The sequence below is a fragment of the Sebastes umbrosus genome, chromosome 22, assembly GCF_015220745.1.
Source record: "Sebastes umbrosus isolate fSebUmb1 chromosome 22, fSebUmb1.pri, whole genome shotgun sequence".
In the NCBI taxonomy this organism is placed as follows: domain Eukaryota; kingdom Metazoa; phylum Chordata; class Actinopteri; order Perciformes; family Sebastidae; genus Sebastes; species Sebastes umbrosus.
Window position 1 is genome coordinate 10,381,949 of NC_051290.1, and position 18,794 is coordinate 10,400,742.

The 18,794-nt window shown below is 38.3% G+C and overlaps 1 protein-coding gene across 5 annotated transcripts in view; it reads left to right on the plus strand.

Moving 5' to 3' along the window:
• The first annotated feature begins 943 nt into the window (after positions 1 to 943).
• LOC119481566 (solute carrier family 12 member 6-like) overlaps positions 944 to 18,794 on the plus strand; it is a 28,578-nt gene continuing 10,727 nt past the window's right edge. For 4 of the 5 annotated variants that reach the window (XM_037758662.1, XM_037758658.1, XM_037758660.1 and 1 more), the window contains exons 1-6: positions 944 to 1,109; positions 6,171 to 7,019; positions 13,452 to 13,546; positions 14,104 to 14,232; positions 15,996 to 16,142; positions 16,619 to 16,673. In XM_037758662.1, coding sequence (XP_037614590.1) covers positions 6,827 to 7,019; positions 13,452 to 13,546; positions 14,104 to 14,232; positions 15,996 to 16,142; positions 16,619 to 16,673 — 619 coding nt within the window. In that variant the 5' untranslated portion in view covers positions 944 to 1,109; positions 6,171 to 6,826. The remainder of the gene's footprint in view (positions 1,110 to 6,170; positions 7,020 to 13,451; positions 13,547 to 14,103; positions 14,233 to 15,995; positions 16,143 to 16,618; positions 16,674 to 18,794) is intronic. The other variant, XM_037758659.1, reaches the window with a different exon arrangement.

The following is an 18,794-nucleotide window of genomic DNA, read 5'->3' on the forward strand; positions in this document are numbered from 1 at the left end:
ATTTGAGAAAGTTCTTAAACGTATGATGTGCTGATCCTGCAGGAAAAAAATGCTTTTCTTCACTTGATTTACTACAAAACAGATGTATAACCATAACCGTTTTCCTGCAGATTACATTTCCCATAAAGTAGAGACTCTGCAACCAAAACTTTCATATTTTTTCTGCAATGAACAAACTCTTCTAATCTTGTAAACAAGTTTTGCTTATGAGCCTGCAAGAGGAAATATTTTGTATTGCAAACTAAAAGAAACACATTTATATATATATACTGTACATAAAGCAAGGCAAGGCAAGGCAAGGCAGCTTTATTTGTATAGCACATTTCAGCAACAGGGCAATTCAAAGTGCTTTACATAAACATTCAAGAACATTGCGACAAAGTGCAAAAGAACATTAAGACATAATTAAAACAATTATAAAAACAAAAGCATTAAATATTAGAAAATTAAAAAAAGCTAGGATCGAAGCTAAAATAGAATATAGCACACAATAGTAAAAGTTATATTGCAGTATAAGATCATTATTTGGTTTAATAAAAGGCAGCAGCAAACAGGAAAGTTTTAAGCTTTGATTTAAAAGAACTAAGATTTGGAGCGGTCCTGCAGTTTTCTGGGAACTTGTTCCAAATATTTGGTGCATAAAAACTGAGTTAGTACAAAAAGACAAAGTACATGCACATTTACTTGGCTGTGGATGAGACACTCAAATCATTTAATAAAGTAAAAGTCCCAATACAACAATCTATCTATCTATCTATCTATCTATCTATCTATCTATCTATCTATCTATCTATCTATCCATCTCTCCATCTATCTATCTATCACCCCTACTTTTGTCTTTAGTCTTTAAAGAACTACATTTCCCAGCAGGCCTTGACTTGCCCGCTTGCTCTCCATTACGCATGCGCTAACCGTCAACCGGAACGACGGCAAGCGAAACAGGACCAAACCAGGCTCCCCTTCTTCTCTTCCCTTCGCATGTTTTTTGTGTGTTGGGTCGGTTGGACAAAAACCCAGAGAGAGGAGAGGAGAGGAGCCAGATCTACCCAGATGTTACTGAAACACAGCCATATGGTGGACGCGTTGTTTAGGAAGGAAACTTGAGCCAGGTAATTCACCTTTAATGTGACTATAAGGTGTTTCCAGTGAACATTTGTCAGTGAAATGAGTTTATATGAGCAGCATGGCTACTAGCCTCTCTGAGCTAATGTTAGCTTCTTCTAGCTGCACCATACAGCTACCATAGTGATGGCTCCACTGTCTGACATGCTCCTCTCAACAATATGATGCTTAATAACACTACAAATATTGTTAATAACAGGCTAATTACTCCACCAGTTTATCCCCAAATCTACTGCGCGCCTTTCTGTTTTCTCTCTCTAAGGGTTAAGTCTAAACATCTGCTCTTAATATAATGATAAAGATTATAACACCAACAGACAAGGTGTTTACTGACCGGTTCAAGCCAGAATTATTATGGCTATGTTAATTGGCTTAGTGGCTGTTAAGCAAGGAGAGGATTCACTATCACTATCACTATCACTATCTAACTGTCTTTAAGTTGCTGTTGTTGGGGACTAATTAAAGGATGTTTATCCTAATTAATATAATGGCTATATGCCCTGGATTGTATTGATTACAGCCAGCATTAAGACCCAGACTGACAGCTGGGTAAGAGAGCACAGGATGGCATTATCTCCTTAATACTTTGTTATATAAATTATAATTGTGACAATATTTAAGATTAAGATACTATCACAATACGATATTATCACAATACGATACTACCACAATACGATATTATCACAATACGATACTATCACAATACGATATTATCACAATACGATATTATCGCAATACGATATTATCACGACACAATATTATTTCAACACAATGTTATTTCGGTACGATATTATCACGGTACGATATTATCACGACACAATGTTATCACGACACGATATTATCACGACACAATATTATTTTAACACAATGTTATTTCGGTACGATATTATCACGGTACGATATTATCACGACACGATGTTATCACGACACGATGTTATCACGACACGATGTTATCACGTTATCACGACACAATATTATCATGTTATCGCGTCACACAATATTATCACAATACGATACTATCACAACAAGATATTATCACGATACAATATTATCACAACACAATATTAGACGGTACGATATTATCACGATACGATATCACGGTACGATATTATCACAATACGATATTATCACAACACAATATTATCGCGACACGATATTATCACGATACAATATTATCACGATAAAATATTACCACGACACAATATCATCACGACACAATATTATGGTACGATATTATCACGATACGATATTATCACGATACGATATTATCACGACACAATATTATCACGACACGATATTATGGTACGATATTATCACGATACGATATTATCACGACACGATATTATCACAACACAATATTATGGTACGATATTATCACAACACGATATTATCACGACACGATATTATCACGACACGATATTATCACGATACAATATTATCATGATACAATATTATCACGACACGATATTATCACGAAACTATATTATCACGAAACGATATCATCACGACACGATATTATCACAACGCGATATTATCACGATGCAATATTATCACAATACGATATCCTAATACAATATTATCGCATTAACGTGAGTCCCACTGACAGCTGGGTGAGAGAGCAGGATGGCATTATCTCTTTAATACTTTGTTATACACAGTAATTGTGACAATGTTTTGGGTATTAGTCTTGGTGCTTTGATGCGGTATTTTTAGATTATGGGCTGGTGATTCCCCCATCTGGTACCTATGCTGAAGATGAGCTCAGAAAATAATACATCATTAATCCAGCCTTTGAGAAATGGGAAAAGATAGTGTTTGACTACATGTATTTATTTGTTTATGGTATTTGAGGAGCTGTAGACTTTGGCCATTTAGGGTTACAATCAGGGAATGAAATTAGCATCTGCCAAATACAGGATAAATGTTGGCAGTGGCAGGTAAAAATTTCAGGTCACCTGCCACCACGGCAGATATATTCAGAAATATTATTTTTAAAAAGCAATTCCTAAATTAAATATAGTTAGGGATTACATGATATATTCCATAATTCTATGGTCTGGTACCGCTGACTCAGTGACAATTTTGACAATTCAGACAATTTTAAAGTATTCTACCTAGATTTCAGAAGTGGCAGACAAAAAAACTGAGTGGCCGGTAGAAATGTTCAGTGACCTGTGGCAGGAGAGGAAAAAGCTTGATTTCAGACCCTGCTCAATGCTCTGCAATATATCAAAAGACAATTACTAGTGATACAGTGTGATATTTGTGTAACCGAACAATAGAAACAATCCACTAATATGCAAAAAATAACAGCTTGAACAAAGCAAAAAATCAGAGCTGAACTGTTAGAACAAAATGTTCTGAACCTTGTAATGCTCTAAAAATTACTGTGGACAGAAAGAGGAAAGTTTTATAGTAACTACATCTTCTGTAATAGCACATAGGATGAGGTAGCAAAAGGAAACACCCTCATCGCATGTATCACATGTTGTGATATCTGTGCCAGCATATTAATAACATACTATGGGAAGGCGTACTATTAATACATTTGTGTGTGACAATGAGTGGAACAGTGCAGTGTCCCAACTGGTTTCCATTGAGTTGTATTGGAGGCTCCCTGGTTGCCAGTTTGGTGTGAATGTGTTTGTCTAGACTGATTAACCTCTCCGGGGTGTTTCCCAACCTTTTTTACACAATGCATGCAGGGATAGGCCTCAGCTCCACCACTGCAGAACGTATAGCTGGAAAGTTTGTGAGAATAAACTCGCCCCCCCCTCTTCCAAGCGTTTCTACTCGTTGAACCAGCAAGACGGGTATCATGGCCTCTCTTTATCTTGCTCTCTCCTCCCTGTCCATCCCTGAATGTGGACAGACAAAAGCATGCACTGGGGCAGGCAGCGTTAGAAAGCAGGAAAACGTGCCGTGCCTCTGCATGCAGAGGGAGAGAAAACAGCCAGCAGCTACTGGCTCAACCGGTTGGAACCGCTCTCTTTTAATAATTAAATTATGAACCAAGCTAAAACAACAATTCAGCTATATCCACCTGTCTTGTCACTGACGAGGGGGTACATTGCGTACTCGACTTTGCACCTGCAAAGGCCAACAGTGTGCTTCATACTACTAGTTATTGTTTTACACCTCCTTCGTTTAGAGGATAATACCCTTGTCAAAAATTTCCTAGAGTTAGTTTGGTTAATTCACTCCAAAAATATATTTGAATGTCCCATGAAATACATAAAGGAAACAGTGAATATGAAGGAAATCAATCAGTTGAGAGCAGTGAGTATTTTAGTGACATTTTGTTATTGTGTAGGAAGGCATGTTGAAGCCTGCATTTGTTGCCTTTGGAGCACAGAGGTGGACTTGAATTGCCTACTGCTGGCCGATCCCTTAACCTAAATAATGAGCCTGCAGTGCTTCTTTTCTTCTGTGCGGGAATTTATTTGATGGTACTACAGAGGAAGCAATTTAAAACTGTTAAACTGATTACATCTTTACAATTTATTGTCTTCAATACTTTATTTAGAAGTTCAATACAGTAGTTACCGGGGCTGGGACGATACACCTATCTCCCGATTCGATACTATCATGATACTTGGGTGATTTTTTGAAGTATTGCTATTTTACAAATATTGTGATTCGATATTACGATTTATTGCGTTTTTTTTTTTTTAACTCTAGACTAGGGGGAAAAGTTGAATCATACACTTCTAGGGACTTTTACTTTTGAAAATATCTAAATTAATACAGTAAAAATGTTTGATTTTCAGCATGTATGTAGTCTGAGATGTCCTGAAGTCAAATATAGCAGTAATTGTCAGGCATCATTTATTTTTTATTTTTCCAGCAACCCAAAAATCATAGAATAAAGACAGATATATATTGTAATTAAGATATTATAACAATACGATATTATCACGACACGATATTGTCACGATACGATATTATTGCGACACAATATTATTGCGACACGATATTATTGCGACACGATATTATCACATATTATCACAGTACGATATTATCACGATACGATATTATCAAGACACGATATTATCACAACAAGATATCACAATACAATATTATCACGATACGATATTATCAAAACACGATATTATCACGACAAGATATTATCACGACAAGATATCACAATACAATATTATCACGATACAATATTATCAAGACACGATATTATCACGACAAGATATCACAATACAATATTATCACGATACGATATCATGGCACGATATTATCACGATACGATATTATCAAGACACGATATTATCACGACAAGATATTATCACGACAAGATATCACAATACAATATTATCACGATACGATATTATCAAAACACGATATTATCTGGGCACAATATTATCACGATACGATATTATCACAATACAATATTATCGTGATTTGATATTATCACGATACGGTGTTATCACAAAAAATATTATCATGAAATGATATTATCACAATATATAATATTGTCAGGATTTAATATTATCAAGATTTTACATTATCACGATACAACATTATCATGATATATTATCAGGATACGATATTATCACGACACAATATCATAAGAATATTATCACGATAATTAAGTCACAATACAATATTATTGCGATTTTAAACATTTTGAATTATGCTGAGTATTGCAATAAGATATATTGCAATATATTGAGATTTATTACCTTTTTTTCAACTGAATATTATGCAGTTTGTCAATATCTGTTTTATCCTTAGGTTTTCTTTTTTCATATTCGACCGGTATATTCACTATAAACTCATTAAAAGATCAATACTTGACGTTTGTGTATCAATATTGCCACGCAAAATATCATGATACTATGCTGCATCGATTTCCCCTCCTACCCCTTTAAGATACTGTTCCTTTTCACAAACATTTTGTCCAGTTTTTGCTGCGTAAACTAAATTCAGCTTTATTGTTTTTCTCTCTTCTCTCAATCCTCTTCCTTCTGATGACTTTCCTTCCCACCATGGCATCCCCCGCCTTTGTTGTGTCCACCGATGGGTGCTGTCATTAGAAAGACATTTTTATCTAGGTCTTTATCTCGACATCTTTATCAAGGTGTATATCAGACAAAATATATTTGTGTTTACTTGAGAAACGGCAGACAGAAAGACGAGCTTAAAACACTACGCGACTGCCATTCTGAGCCATAGTCCCCATCGATAGGAATCAAGACATATTGCAGGAAGAAAAGATACTGTTCAAAGCACAGAACCACTATTTCATTGCAGTTTGATGGGAAGAAGGGAAAGATTGAACTTGAAAGAGACATCCTAAGCTCTTTGTGTGGGGGTACTTATTGTCTCTGCTTGGTACATTACACATTAACACATTTATAGTAAAGGAATTTGTACTTCTGTCACTTTATAAATCAACTACTTTTCAAACGGAATCAGAAAGGTTATTGACACTCGTAGGAACAGAAAGAGACCTGTTGCAGATTTTCTTTCACATGCCTGGTGGCAGCCAACCACTTTGCTTCAATGGAGAATCACAGCTGCAAAAGAACTAATTGTAGAGGCCGCCGTTACCTCGGCATCACCTGGGAGATAGCCTAGCTTAGCCTTGCTCAGGTCAGCACAGCCCCGCTAGCCAGCCCGTGACCCCATCCCCCGGCGTCCCACACAACAGCCCTCCACCTCCCTGTCTCCTTTTTCCAAGAGAGCTGCCATGGCATCAGTGCGCTTCACGGTGACGCCCACCAAGGCGGAGGACCTCCCGGGGCTGTCGGACACGTCGCCTGACATCAGCTCCCGCTCCGGTGCTCATGTGCGCTTTGGCTCTGGGGAAAGCGTCAATCGGAGTGACCCGCTCAGCGAGACAGGAGGGGCCGAGACACCGGACCACAGCAATGTGGAGCAAGGTAAAGAACACACACACATAGACTGTGTTGGTACTGTACTTTTGTGCTTTTCCCCTTTCCTTTAGTGTGTTACTTATATAGTTTTTGTGCATGTAAAAGGTCTGCAAAGTTACAAAGCCCAAAGTCCACGCCAAAGGGAGTTACTCTCCTCCACAGAAACACTGCTCCTGAACTGCTTGAAACACCTTGCTTGAAGTCTTGCCTTTTCTTCCGTAACATGGTGATGTCACCAAGTAACACATTTGTATGATAACTTTCTAACGGGGTAGTTTGGCACGCCCTCAAACAAAGCTAGTTAGAGCGGAGCTGGAGCGGAGTCTGAAGAGTTTGGTTCAGTCGACCAATCACAACAGTGGGCCAGCTGACCAATCAGAGCAGCCAGTATGAGAAAAGTAAAGTGTTTTTTTTAAACATTAAAGCATGTAAACATGTAGGAACTAGTAAAAACCCCAAATACAAGTAAGCACCTGAAAAATAAGCATTTAAAATATGCCTCTGAAGACGTGTTCAACCTTTTTATGTTTGACTGAGTGAAGTGTTTGATTTGCTGATTGCTTGGCACCCAGAAGTTCTGCTGCAGCGTTGTTGAGAACCGCGGCATGGCTGCTTTTACCCGCCAAGTGTGAAGTTGGTTGGATGAACGGTTCTTGAGATATGCGAAGGACAGTCATACATAACATACACACACACATACAAATAGACAGACAGACAGAGAATACTTCCTTTATAGATAGATGATGCTGCTACAGCGTCACCTAAAGGCCAAATGGCACTAAATTTGCCATGGTCACTCAGACATCATATCTACACATGTCCACCAAATGTGGTTGCAATAGAACAACGCGTTCATGAGATATGACATTTTTTGTAATACGGTATAAGCCCTGCCCACGGCATTTGAGCTAACTTTGAGGGTCAGCTATAGCAAAACTGTATGGAACATCAAAAATCCCCAAGAGTAACTTTTCCCAGCTTAATCCAGAGATGCTCTGTACCAAATTATGTGACGATTGCTCAAAATTTGTAGGAGGAGCAGCAAAAAATCAGATTTGGACAAAACTAAAAATGGCAGAAAATCAGTTTAGACGCAAATGGGCGTGGCCTCTATGGATAGGTTCGTCTGGACTCACAAAATCCAGTTTTTGACACTTAAGAGTCCAAAGTTACAGGCCAAATTGTAAAGTTCCTTGTTATAGCGCCACCATCTGGCCAAATTGCACCACATGTGACACTGCACTCCCTTGGGTCCTGAGCAATACGAAGATATGCGAAGGACATACGGAAAGACAGACAAACAGACATTCCTTTCTTTATGATTAGAAGCTTAAGACATGTCAGCCAGCCACTCCTCAACACATTTGCTTAGGAAAAGCATGTAGTGACACACCTTCCTGAACATTTAACCCTGTCTGAACCTTTGAAAGTCCTTTTTTACAGATTGGCTGCATTTTGAGTGCCATGTCGCCATTTGATTTCCATTCTACTCTTATGTCGAAAAGGCAATGGCAGTTGGGGGGGAAAAATGTCCCAAAAACAGCAACAAGATTATATTATTGGATTAGATTTGTGTGTCAGTCAGTGGTTCCCATTGCCATAAAAAAATTATGAATATTTTTGGAGGTTTATTTAAAGATTACTGCCCAAAAGATATCGTGTAAGTTGCTACAGAAGTTGTGTCATAAACAGTGAAAAGGACCCTCTAAAGTTGATAAATGTGGGTTATCATATTTTTGGTCCAAAGGTGGAGATATTAATCCATAATACATGAAATTTTAGGTTAACACAAGGACTCAAGGATTTGAAACTTCGAGATTGGCATGATGCATTCTAATATAACCATCAGTGTAGCAATAATTTAAGATTGTTTGGATGGCGGGTCCATTTTTTATTTATTTTTTTTAGGTTTTTATATTGTCCTGTAGCTTTTCAGTGGTGTTCCTTATGTATTACATTTTTGGTTAAAGTATGTATGTTAAAGTTAGTGTCAAAATGCTATTTTCCCAAGCCCTGACGTAGGTTTCCGCATGATGAAGTTCTAAATATACATATATCCTTATCCATAATGTGTGTTACAGTAACTTAGATGGCGGTCGGCATGCTCTAGGTTTGGAGAAACAGACAGGAGTATCGGCACGGAAGCTGAGCAATATACTGCTGTGTGGACGCCACGTTAGTTCGGATCTGAAAGTCACACAGTAACACTGAAAAATCAGTTAGTTCTGCTTTGTCCAAGTACAGAAACTCACAGTACACTGGACATGCTGGCTCATGATTTTCAGATAATTATATTATCTTTATGTTTGGCTGTATAAAGGTAGTCAGACAAGGAGTACAAGCTAATTCACCAGATTTTTCAGATGTATCCTCATGCATGTCTCAAGTTTAATAATGTCTCTCTGGGTCATAAAGCTGTCCGTTTGTTTTCTAAGTGAGACTTCACAAGTGAAACTTATTGCACGCAGCAGACGTTGAGAACAATAAGAGGCCTGTAATGTAAGTCTGCCCATTGTGATCATAGTGTAGGTTTCACTTCCCCCGCGGCTGTTATCAGCCCACCTACGGGGTAGATGCAGTGCTTTGCTTAATGCTACCTGACAGCAGAAACCTTTTCACATGGACTCAGTTGTAACAAGTACGGCTAGTAAGTCTAGTTTGACTTGAAATTGCATAGATAATCCAGATGGAGGAAACTGATTTAGTTGAGTAATTAGTTCGATTGATCTCCGGGTCTGTGCAGGTGTCGTGCAGTAATTCACTCCCGAAAAGTGTTTAAGAATAGCTGCGCTGGTTCACCGGCTCAACAAGGGGACTATAAGTGTGGAGAGATGTAACTGTATTAGCAACGCTGATCCACTTAAGCGGTTGCATAGTAGTAAGGATGCCCCGCGTTGTTAAATAAGCTTCCATAAATAGAAATCGAGCCGGTTAATCCGTTTGAGCTTCGATCAGGCTCTGCGTTTGTTTATACATAGAAACAAAGGGGGAGATTGTTGGAGATGCAACTGCACAGCAGCAGGAGAAAAAAAAAAAAAAAACGTAGAAAACCAGCATGCTGACAAGAGAAATGCTGTTGTTGACGTGTATGAGTCAAGATGCTGAAAGGCGATGAAGAGGAAAGGAGGCAAGAGGAGTGGAGAGTTATTTTCAGAAAGGTCAAATGCTCTGTGATCCATCATTTATGACACCAATAAAGTTAGCTATTGAATTTGATGTGCTTACAGTCCACAGACACATGTACACATCTGGCTTTCTGCTTCACTGGTTGCACACACACACAACCACAAAAAGGCGGCACACTCAGAGGTGTTAAACTCAGGTGTGGAACTTCTCTTGTGGGAACACACACACAAACAGCTGTGTTCCCCCGTGTTAAGCTGAGTGTGAACGCTGCAACTCATCAGCGACAGTTGTTTTTTTTTGAGACTGGATAGTTTTTTAGTGGTAACACTTTATAATAACCATCATTTTATAAAATAGTAAATTGAAAGTTAATTAAACTTAATTAATTGTTATTTTCCTGTTAACAAACAATGAAATGATAAATAATATTATCACACAGCTTTGTTACATACTCGATTCTGATTGGTCATTCACGACGTTCTACGGTCTGTTATTTCTTTGTAGCAGACCGTTACTATGTATAACAGACCGTTGCTATGGGCGCAGTTTAGTTTAGTTTTTAGTTTAGTTTTTCAGAAAGGTTTAGTTTTAGGTTTTATATATTTAGTTTGAGTTTTTTGTTAGGGCCAGGTATAATGTTTCAGAAGTATGCAGCTACATATACATAAAAAATATATTAATATATGATAAAAAAAAAACAATGTTTAATCTTCACGCCACTTTAGTGAAGCAATTGCGGCTAACACCTTCTCCTGGAATGTCAGCTCGTTCAATGTCACGAGAGTTGACGGAAATTCATGCTGTCCTTTTTTTTTTGGTAGTGATATATTATAGCTAAAATAATAAAAACTGAAATTAATTTACATTCATTTTTTATAAAAAAAAAATGTTAGTTTCAGTTTACTAAAAATATTTTTCAGTACATATTTTAATTTTAGTTAACTATAACCCTGGTTTACATGCACAAAATATTCATTTTTTTGCCCTTTTTGCCATGCATTCTTTGATTAACATAACCGGTGGGAGACTCGTTGGACCGGGTGAACACAGCCTCCTTTCATTCTTTCAACCACCTTTATGAAAATGTCGGCATTGCGATATTTGCGCATATCCAAAAACCTGTTGATATCCAAGTCTTTCATAATGTTCCAACCAGAAATGTGGGTTTTTTCTTTTGGGCATGTCGACTAGTTGTTTTTTTGTGCAACGCACAGAGCTGGCTGTAAACAGGAAAGAGGTCGTGTGTCACAAACTAACGCCGTAAAAACCCAAATTGAGACGCATATTCTGACTGCACTGTATACACGTCTAAAGAATGCTCCTAAAACAATAATAATACAATATCAGCTCCATTCGGAATAAGGCGTAATTCAAAATATCCAAACGGAATATGCTGTTTACGTGACCCGTATCAAGTTTGGAATATTGTCATATGCGTAATAATAGTGGAATATTAGTGTGCAGGTAAACTTAGTCATTGATCTCAGTCAGTCTGAGGAAAGTGTTGACGTCCCTAACATGCTGTCTGTCCTGATCAACAGGTTAGGTTAGTGATGTGTATCTTTATTTTTAGTCTTTCGGTAGGCAAACAACACTGTAATTAATTAATACAACAAAGTAATAGTAAATATGTTGTAAATGACCAGCCACTCAAAATCTTTTGAAGAACAAATTGGCAAATAAAAGACAGATTAGATTAATCTTTTCCTACCACCACCACCACACCAGCATGAATATTAACAGGCACGTTGTTTTCGCTGGTGTGGAGTCAGTTTCACACTCGCTATCTTTAGCTGCGAGCAGGATGGGAAGTAACCACCCACCGGCCAAATGCTGCTTTTTATGTCTCTACATGGCTATTGACTTTTTCCTCAGTGTGTAACCTGCCGATGTTCTGTGAGATGTTGAAAGTTGTTCATGTATTTAGGGGTTTACCAGTCTGGACTTTTAAGTATTCATGAATTATTTTGGTGGAAAGCACGACCTCTTTTTGTCTTATGACCACTTAAAATGTGCAAGAAAAAGCGTACCCTCTCATTTTTACAGTCCTGAAGAGGTGAAAGTATTCCGATTTTTAAAAGAAAGAAATGACCTAATAAAAGTAATTTTGTGTAACAGAACTTTCTTTCTCATCCCTTTATCAATCAATCAATCAATCTATCAATCTTAAAGCTGAAGTAGGCGAGATTGGAGCAAATATGATTAATAAAAATAGTTTTTTCAAATGGTCAAACTAGGCAGCGCTGATCAAATATGAATCAATATTATGTTACGTTAATGCCTATTTCTCACCCTCAAATGTTTTCAGAATCATCTTGTAGTGTACTGTTTACACAGGGTTTTGCAGAGGGTTAGATTTTAACACAAGAATGCCTAATTTTTTAATTTATTTATTCACATATTTCTTAAACAAATTGACCCATGCTCGTTGTGGGGTCTCAAATTACGTCACATATAAGTGTCCCCTCTGTTGAACGTGACACTGCATATGGCCGCTGGCCGCCATTAGCGTGACTGTGGCGGAGCACGGAGGGAAGTGATGTTGCTGACTCAGGTGCTGCTGATGCAGTGGTCTGTGCTGACTGAGGCGGAACCGAACTGGCGACATGGTGGCCATTTCATCACACTGTGTATGTGTGTGTGTTTGTGAGAGAGAGAGGGAGAGAGAAAAGATAATGGATAGATTTTTCAAGTCTGTCTTAAAGCAATAGTCAAGTGCCCTTATGAACTTTGAAACAGGATTTGCTTTAAGACGGCTACTAGCGACTATTTGAATTATTGATTAATCAGATCAATTAATCACTAACAGCTACAGATGTGCTTTTACCTCATAGGGTTTCCCAGCAGTTTTAGTGTATTTCAGTTGTTTGTGTCTGTGGCAGTTTGTGTTTTGTTGTATTTTTTTTCCTCGTATCGATCGATTTCTCGTATACACAGAAATCACAGAATCATGAAAATTGGTTTAAAGACACGGAAACCCTTTGGCCAAAATGTTTCTGTATAAATTAGGCCTGTCTTCAATCAAAGAAATTCTTAGTAGACAAACACTCATGAGCTTTTGTCGACTAATCGATGAGTTGATTTAATTGGCAGATCTGTAAAACTGAGTTTCTCCACAAAGAATCACACAAAAGCACCACTTTAAATCTTGTGTTTACCAGAGATCAGCAGAAATAACTGAGGCAATGGTACTTAAATGGCCACGACGAGAACAGGAGGAATCCATCTCAGTGTTTTTAAGATTGACTTGATCCTTTTAAAGATGGTTTCCTGCTTTTTCCTTTTATTCATCCTCTCTTTCTTTGTGTCCAGGTGATGGAAACTCCAAAATGTCCAGCGTGTACATCAACAACACTCACGGGGTGGATGACGATGACTTCTACGACAGGAACTTGGCCTTATTTGAGGTTCGAAACTCAAAATTGATGCATGTGTTATCCTATGAAAGCGCAGGTTCTTTGTATCAGAGGTGGAAAAGACTTTAAAATATAATGTTTTCTTGTTTTTATTATACTGTACAATGGATAAAAACAGAAACCTCCTAATCTTGGCTGTTTAGTTGCCAAAGAGTCTGCTACACTAGAGCCAAAAATAAACCAGCATTTGGCTGGTGGGTGCAGATAATTTAAATTTTTATAGATTTTGAAGTTCCCTGGAAACAGCGCTGTCTTCTATCTCCCACTTCTATAATGACTCATTCAATTTGCTACCTTCTCTCCTGCTATTTTACCTCTTATCTACTCTATTTACCATGTTTTTCCTTCTTATTCACCCTCTTATTCTCCATTCTTTGTTCCCTCCCTGCCTCCCTGTTATTGACGCACCCTGTCCTTGCGCTCTCTCTTCTTCCTTTCCTCTTTATCCCCTGGCTATGTCATTCTTCCCCTCCTTCGCCGCCAACTGTCCACCTCTATGCTTCACATCTTTCCCTCTTTGCCCCCCTCCCCTTCTTTTCATACCACAGGAGGAGATGGACACTCGGCCGAAGGTGTCTTCTCTGCTCAATCGCCTGGCCAACTACACCAACCTGACGCAGGGGGCCAAGGAACACGAGGAGGCCGAGAGCATCGGCGAGAAAAAGAAAGCCAGCAAGGTATAACTCACTTTTTATTTTTTTAAAGGGATAGTTTGGGTGTTTTAAAGTGGGGTTGTATGAGGTACTTATCCATAATCAATGTATCTGTAATCTATGGTACATGACGTCCGTAGATAATACACTGACTATGGATAAGTACCTCATACAACCCCACTTCAAAACACCCGAACTATCCCTTTAAGCTGATAATAGACTTTCGTTGGGCAGTAAAAACACCCAGTACAATAATAAAAGCACAATCAAGCACATAACAAACAATCCACAGCGTCTATTACATCAGCATCTTTGCCGATCCCAAGAATTCACGTTGAAAAACGTAACTGTCCTGACACCAGTATTTTATGAGATCTCTTGTTTTTCGAGTTAAACACATTTTTAGAAGATTAAGAAAATCTCAGTGAAGCAACCTGCCACTTAATATATGCAGTTATTTTCTGTTTAAATGTGCTTTGATGCTCACGACGGCACAAAATGAGCGTTTTCATCCACCGTCCATCCTTTTAACATATGATCATTGAGGAACTCTTAGAGAAATGATATCTTCCGCCGTTGCCCTCTTGACTCGGCGTCTGAGAGTGAAAGTACAGTAGGATGCGACCCTGATTTGCACTGCAATTCTTGCTGATAAGGAGCCGACTGGCATAGATAAGACAGTCTGTTGTGCTGGTTCAAAGCAATTCACTATTTCCACCCTGTTCTGAGTGCAGTGCACGACACATTTGGCAACAGGCGGCTGGGAAAGTTAAACCAAAAACATTTTAAATCTTCCCTTTTGGCAGTTGCCAGGTAAGATGTGGAAAGATTTTGGAGTGGCTCAACTAAATTGAAAAAAAAATTAAATTTAAAAGAGATTTCCACATTTTTGTGTTACAGAATAATAAAAAAAGAGCCCAACAGGATTATAAATTAGTGCAATCCTGATATTTATTAAATTTATTCTTGTAGCAAACTACCAGCGAAAAATTAAGTTTGCAAAAAGTAGTTTATCAAGGCAAGGCAAGTTTAATCATATAGCTCATTTCAACAACAAGGCAATTCAAAGTGCTTTGCATAAAAAGCATCGAGACAAAGTGCAAAAGAAACACACTACAAAAGGACATTTAAATACAATTTAAAAACAGTCATTAAAGAGTTAAGAGAATAGAAAATGAAAACAGGCTAAAATAGAATAAGACATATAAAATACAAAAAAATAAAAGTTAAGGTGCAGTGTTAGAAATGAATGATTATTTGAACTATTTTGATAATTGATTAATACGTTTGAGTAATTTTTTTAAGGGAAAAAAAGTCTAAATTCTCTGATTCCAGCTTCTTAAATGTGAATATTTTCTGGTTTCTTTACTCGTCTATGACAGTAAACTAAATATCGTTAAGTTGTGGACAAAACAAGACATTTGAGGACGTCATCTTGGGCTTTTGGAAACACTGATCGACATGTTTAGCCATTATCTTACATTTTATAGACCAAACAAGTAATCGATAAATTGAGAAAATAATCGACAGATTAATTAACAATGAAAATAATCGTTAGTTGCAGCCCTATTTCATATTCACATATTTAGGACATGGAAGGTGTTCTTGATGAAGGAGTGGGAAAGGTTGGGAATCACTGGTGTTTACCTGAAGTATAAAGAAAAGGAGAATGTCTAAATGGAGTCTTAAAAACAATAACGTTATGTACGATGTTCAGCCGTTGTTCCTGAATAATCAATTGAGCTTTTTATTTTTGTTCCGTCTCTCTGTTGTATCTTCCCTTCCAGTCGCCACAGATGGGGACGTTTATGGGAGTTTACCTGCCTTGCCTTCAGAACATCTTCGGCGTCATCCTGTTCCTGCGGTTGACCTGGGTGGTGGGAAGCGCTGGCGTGCTGCAGGGCCTCTCCATTGTCTTCGTATGCTGTTGCTGTGTGAGTATTTCTTGAGTGTCCGGCTCATAGACTATATATAAAGAGGGACGACGTGATGGCTCCTCAAAGTGAAGCCAAAACATCTGGATCGCCCCCTGGTGGCTGGTTGCAGTATAGGTCATAAACACCCTTCCATGTTAGCGGATGGGACATGGGTCAAACTAGTCTGTGTAATATAACATGTGTCAGTTTTAGGGGTGTCAAGAGTTGATGCGATAACGCGTTAACGCAAATTTGTTTTAACGCCACTAATTTCTTAAAGGCATTAAAGCAACTTGCAATTTTAAGATAGTAGCGGGCTCAGTTTTAGACCACTGACTGGATATTTTGGCTTCACTTTCTTACAGTGGGAGGAAGTGGAGACGCGTCATCCATCCATATATACAGTCTATTGTCCAGCTATGTTAGCAGACATGCATGATGAGACAAAAATGAAAACTACATTTACAAAAAAATCTCTTACTGTCTTTCTGCAGACGCTGTTGACTGCGATATCGATGAGTGCGATCGCCACTAACGGAGTTGTACCAGGTATTCCTCCACCTTCCCCTTCCATCCTTTTCCCTACACCTGGATTAAACAGCACTGCTGTGCTGTGGTAATCTTCTTAATCTGACTCTCGCACAGCCAGTTGAATCTTATTGAGTTTCATTTTGAGTTTCCTCAGCCAAGTGGCCTCTCTAGATGTTCATTTTGAATGTTTCCTCTTAGTTTTCCCTCTCCTCTCCCTGCTATTGGCGGTACTGACGAAGTACATTATGTTTATCTAATGAGTGTTATTTCTGTTTGTCCCGTCTCTCCCTCTGTCTACCTCTTCCCTGTCTGTCTGCACACGCATTAAAAAACCCCAGGATATTTATCCGCCATTGACTTTACCTCTCACCGGAACGCCTCTAGACGAATATCCCAAATGTCAAAGTAGTGTGATATTTCCACTAGCATGTGACATTTCGATAACTGAATGTAGAATGAAAAACCCCCTCGGTAACATAGAGAGAATTAATCTAACGTTGTCTTGTTTGGCATCAGACATTTCATTCCATGCTGTCTCTTTTTTTTTCCCCTCACCTGAACAGCTTCTCGTGCTTTCTCACCATCTAGTCTCAGATGGTAGTTAATACTCTATGTATATACAGTATGTAGGTTACTGTGGTTCATGTGGAGGAGTAATCAAAAGTGTTTGGCTTCCCAAATACAGCTCAGCACTAAAAAATCATTCACCACTTAGAATTCAGTGAGATGACTGTAAAGACAGTTTTTGTAGCATGCGTGCCTTGATTAAAGGGATAGTTTGGGTGTTTTGAAGTGGGGTTGTATGAGGTACTTATCCATAGTCAGTGTATTACATACAGTAGATGACGGTAAAATACATTTTGCAGCTGCCCCCGTCCACAGCAGTACATTGCTTTGCTCCTGTGCTGGTACTCCAGTCTGTTTCTCTAAATTGAAGGCGTACCGACCGTCATCTACTGTAGCTAATACACTGACTTATGGATAAGTACCTCATACAACCCCAGCTTCAAAACACCCAAACTATCCCTTTTAAGAACTTCTCAGCGTCAGCATTCATTCATTCACATCCATATGCCCACTGTTTTTGTTAACATTACTGTTATTGTGTACAGGAAGTAAGCGAGTGCTTTTTTGTTAAAGGGTTGCATTTTGGAAACCAAACACTGAATTCTGAGCTCACAGTCAGTAGCGAATTTGTAGTTTCTCTTCTTACCTGTATGATTCCCCCCCCCACCACGTGCTCTGTTTTTTATAACTGGTTCAAACTGTATCGGCAAATTTAAGCTTACTGTTGTTTTTTCTTTGAGCTCACTCGGAGTGGCAGTCGTGTAGGGCAATGCGCGTGTGCACCAGGAAGTTCAGAACAACTGTACTAGTGTCAATACTTTACACACGTGCATTCTAGTCCTGTTGATATAATGTAGTTTAGAGTGACTCTGTACCTCACGCCGAGATGAGGGTGCAAAAACTTCAAGCAGCTACTGATAGTTTTAGGCGTCAGTAGAGAACATAAACTGTTAAACGTTAAAATGGCCATTCAGTCTGATTAGCAGGTTTCTGTTTTCATGGCATACTTTGAGAAATTATAAATATGTTTTTCTCAAACTCTTTTTTTTTCATATAAAAAAAAAATAAAAAAATGCTAAATATTGTCTAAGCATGACTTTGCCTGAATAAAATAGATTAAAAATGACAATATTGTAATGTAAATCAGGAAGTGTCAGATCAGAGAACAAATAAACAAAACTCTGAATCTACGGATACATTTTGGTCAGTACCAAAAAAACGTTCTGAGGTCTGATACTCAGCCCTGAAGAACAATTTACGTCGGATGCAGTACTTGTACTTCGAGTGAGGCAAAAAAAAAAAACAGCTGTAAAGACTCATTTGCAGATATCATTTGACCAAAGATCTGTTCTGTCTTCTTACTCCAATGTGTCATGTAGAAACAGTATGCTTATTTCTTCAAGCATAGGATGCCTTCTCTCATCAGCTGTCCTCTTTTCTCTCTCTCTTCACCTCCTAACATCATAATGTTACTAACATCCATCCCTCTCTCTCTTTCTCTTTTTTATGTCCCATCTGCTCCCTCTCCTCTCTTTACAATCTACCTTTAATTTCCCCCCATTTCTTATTCTT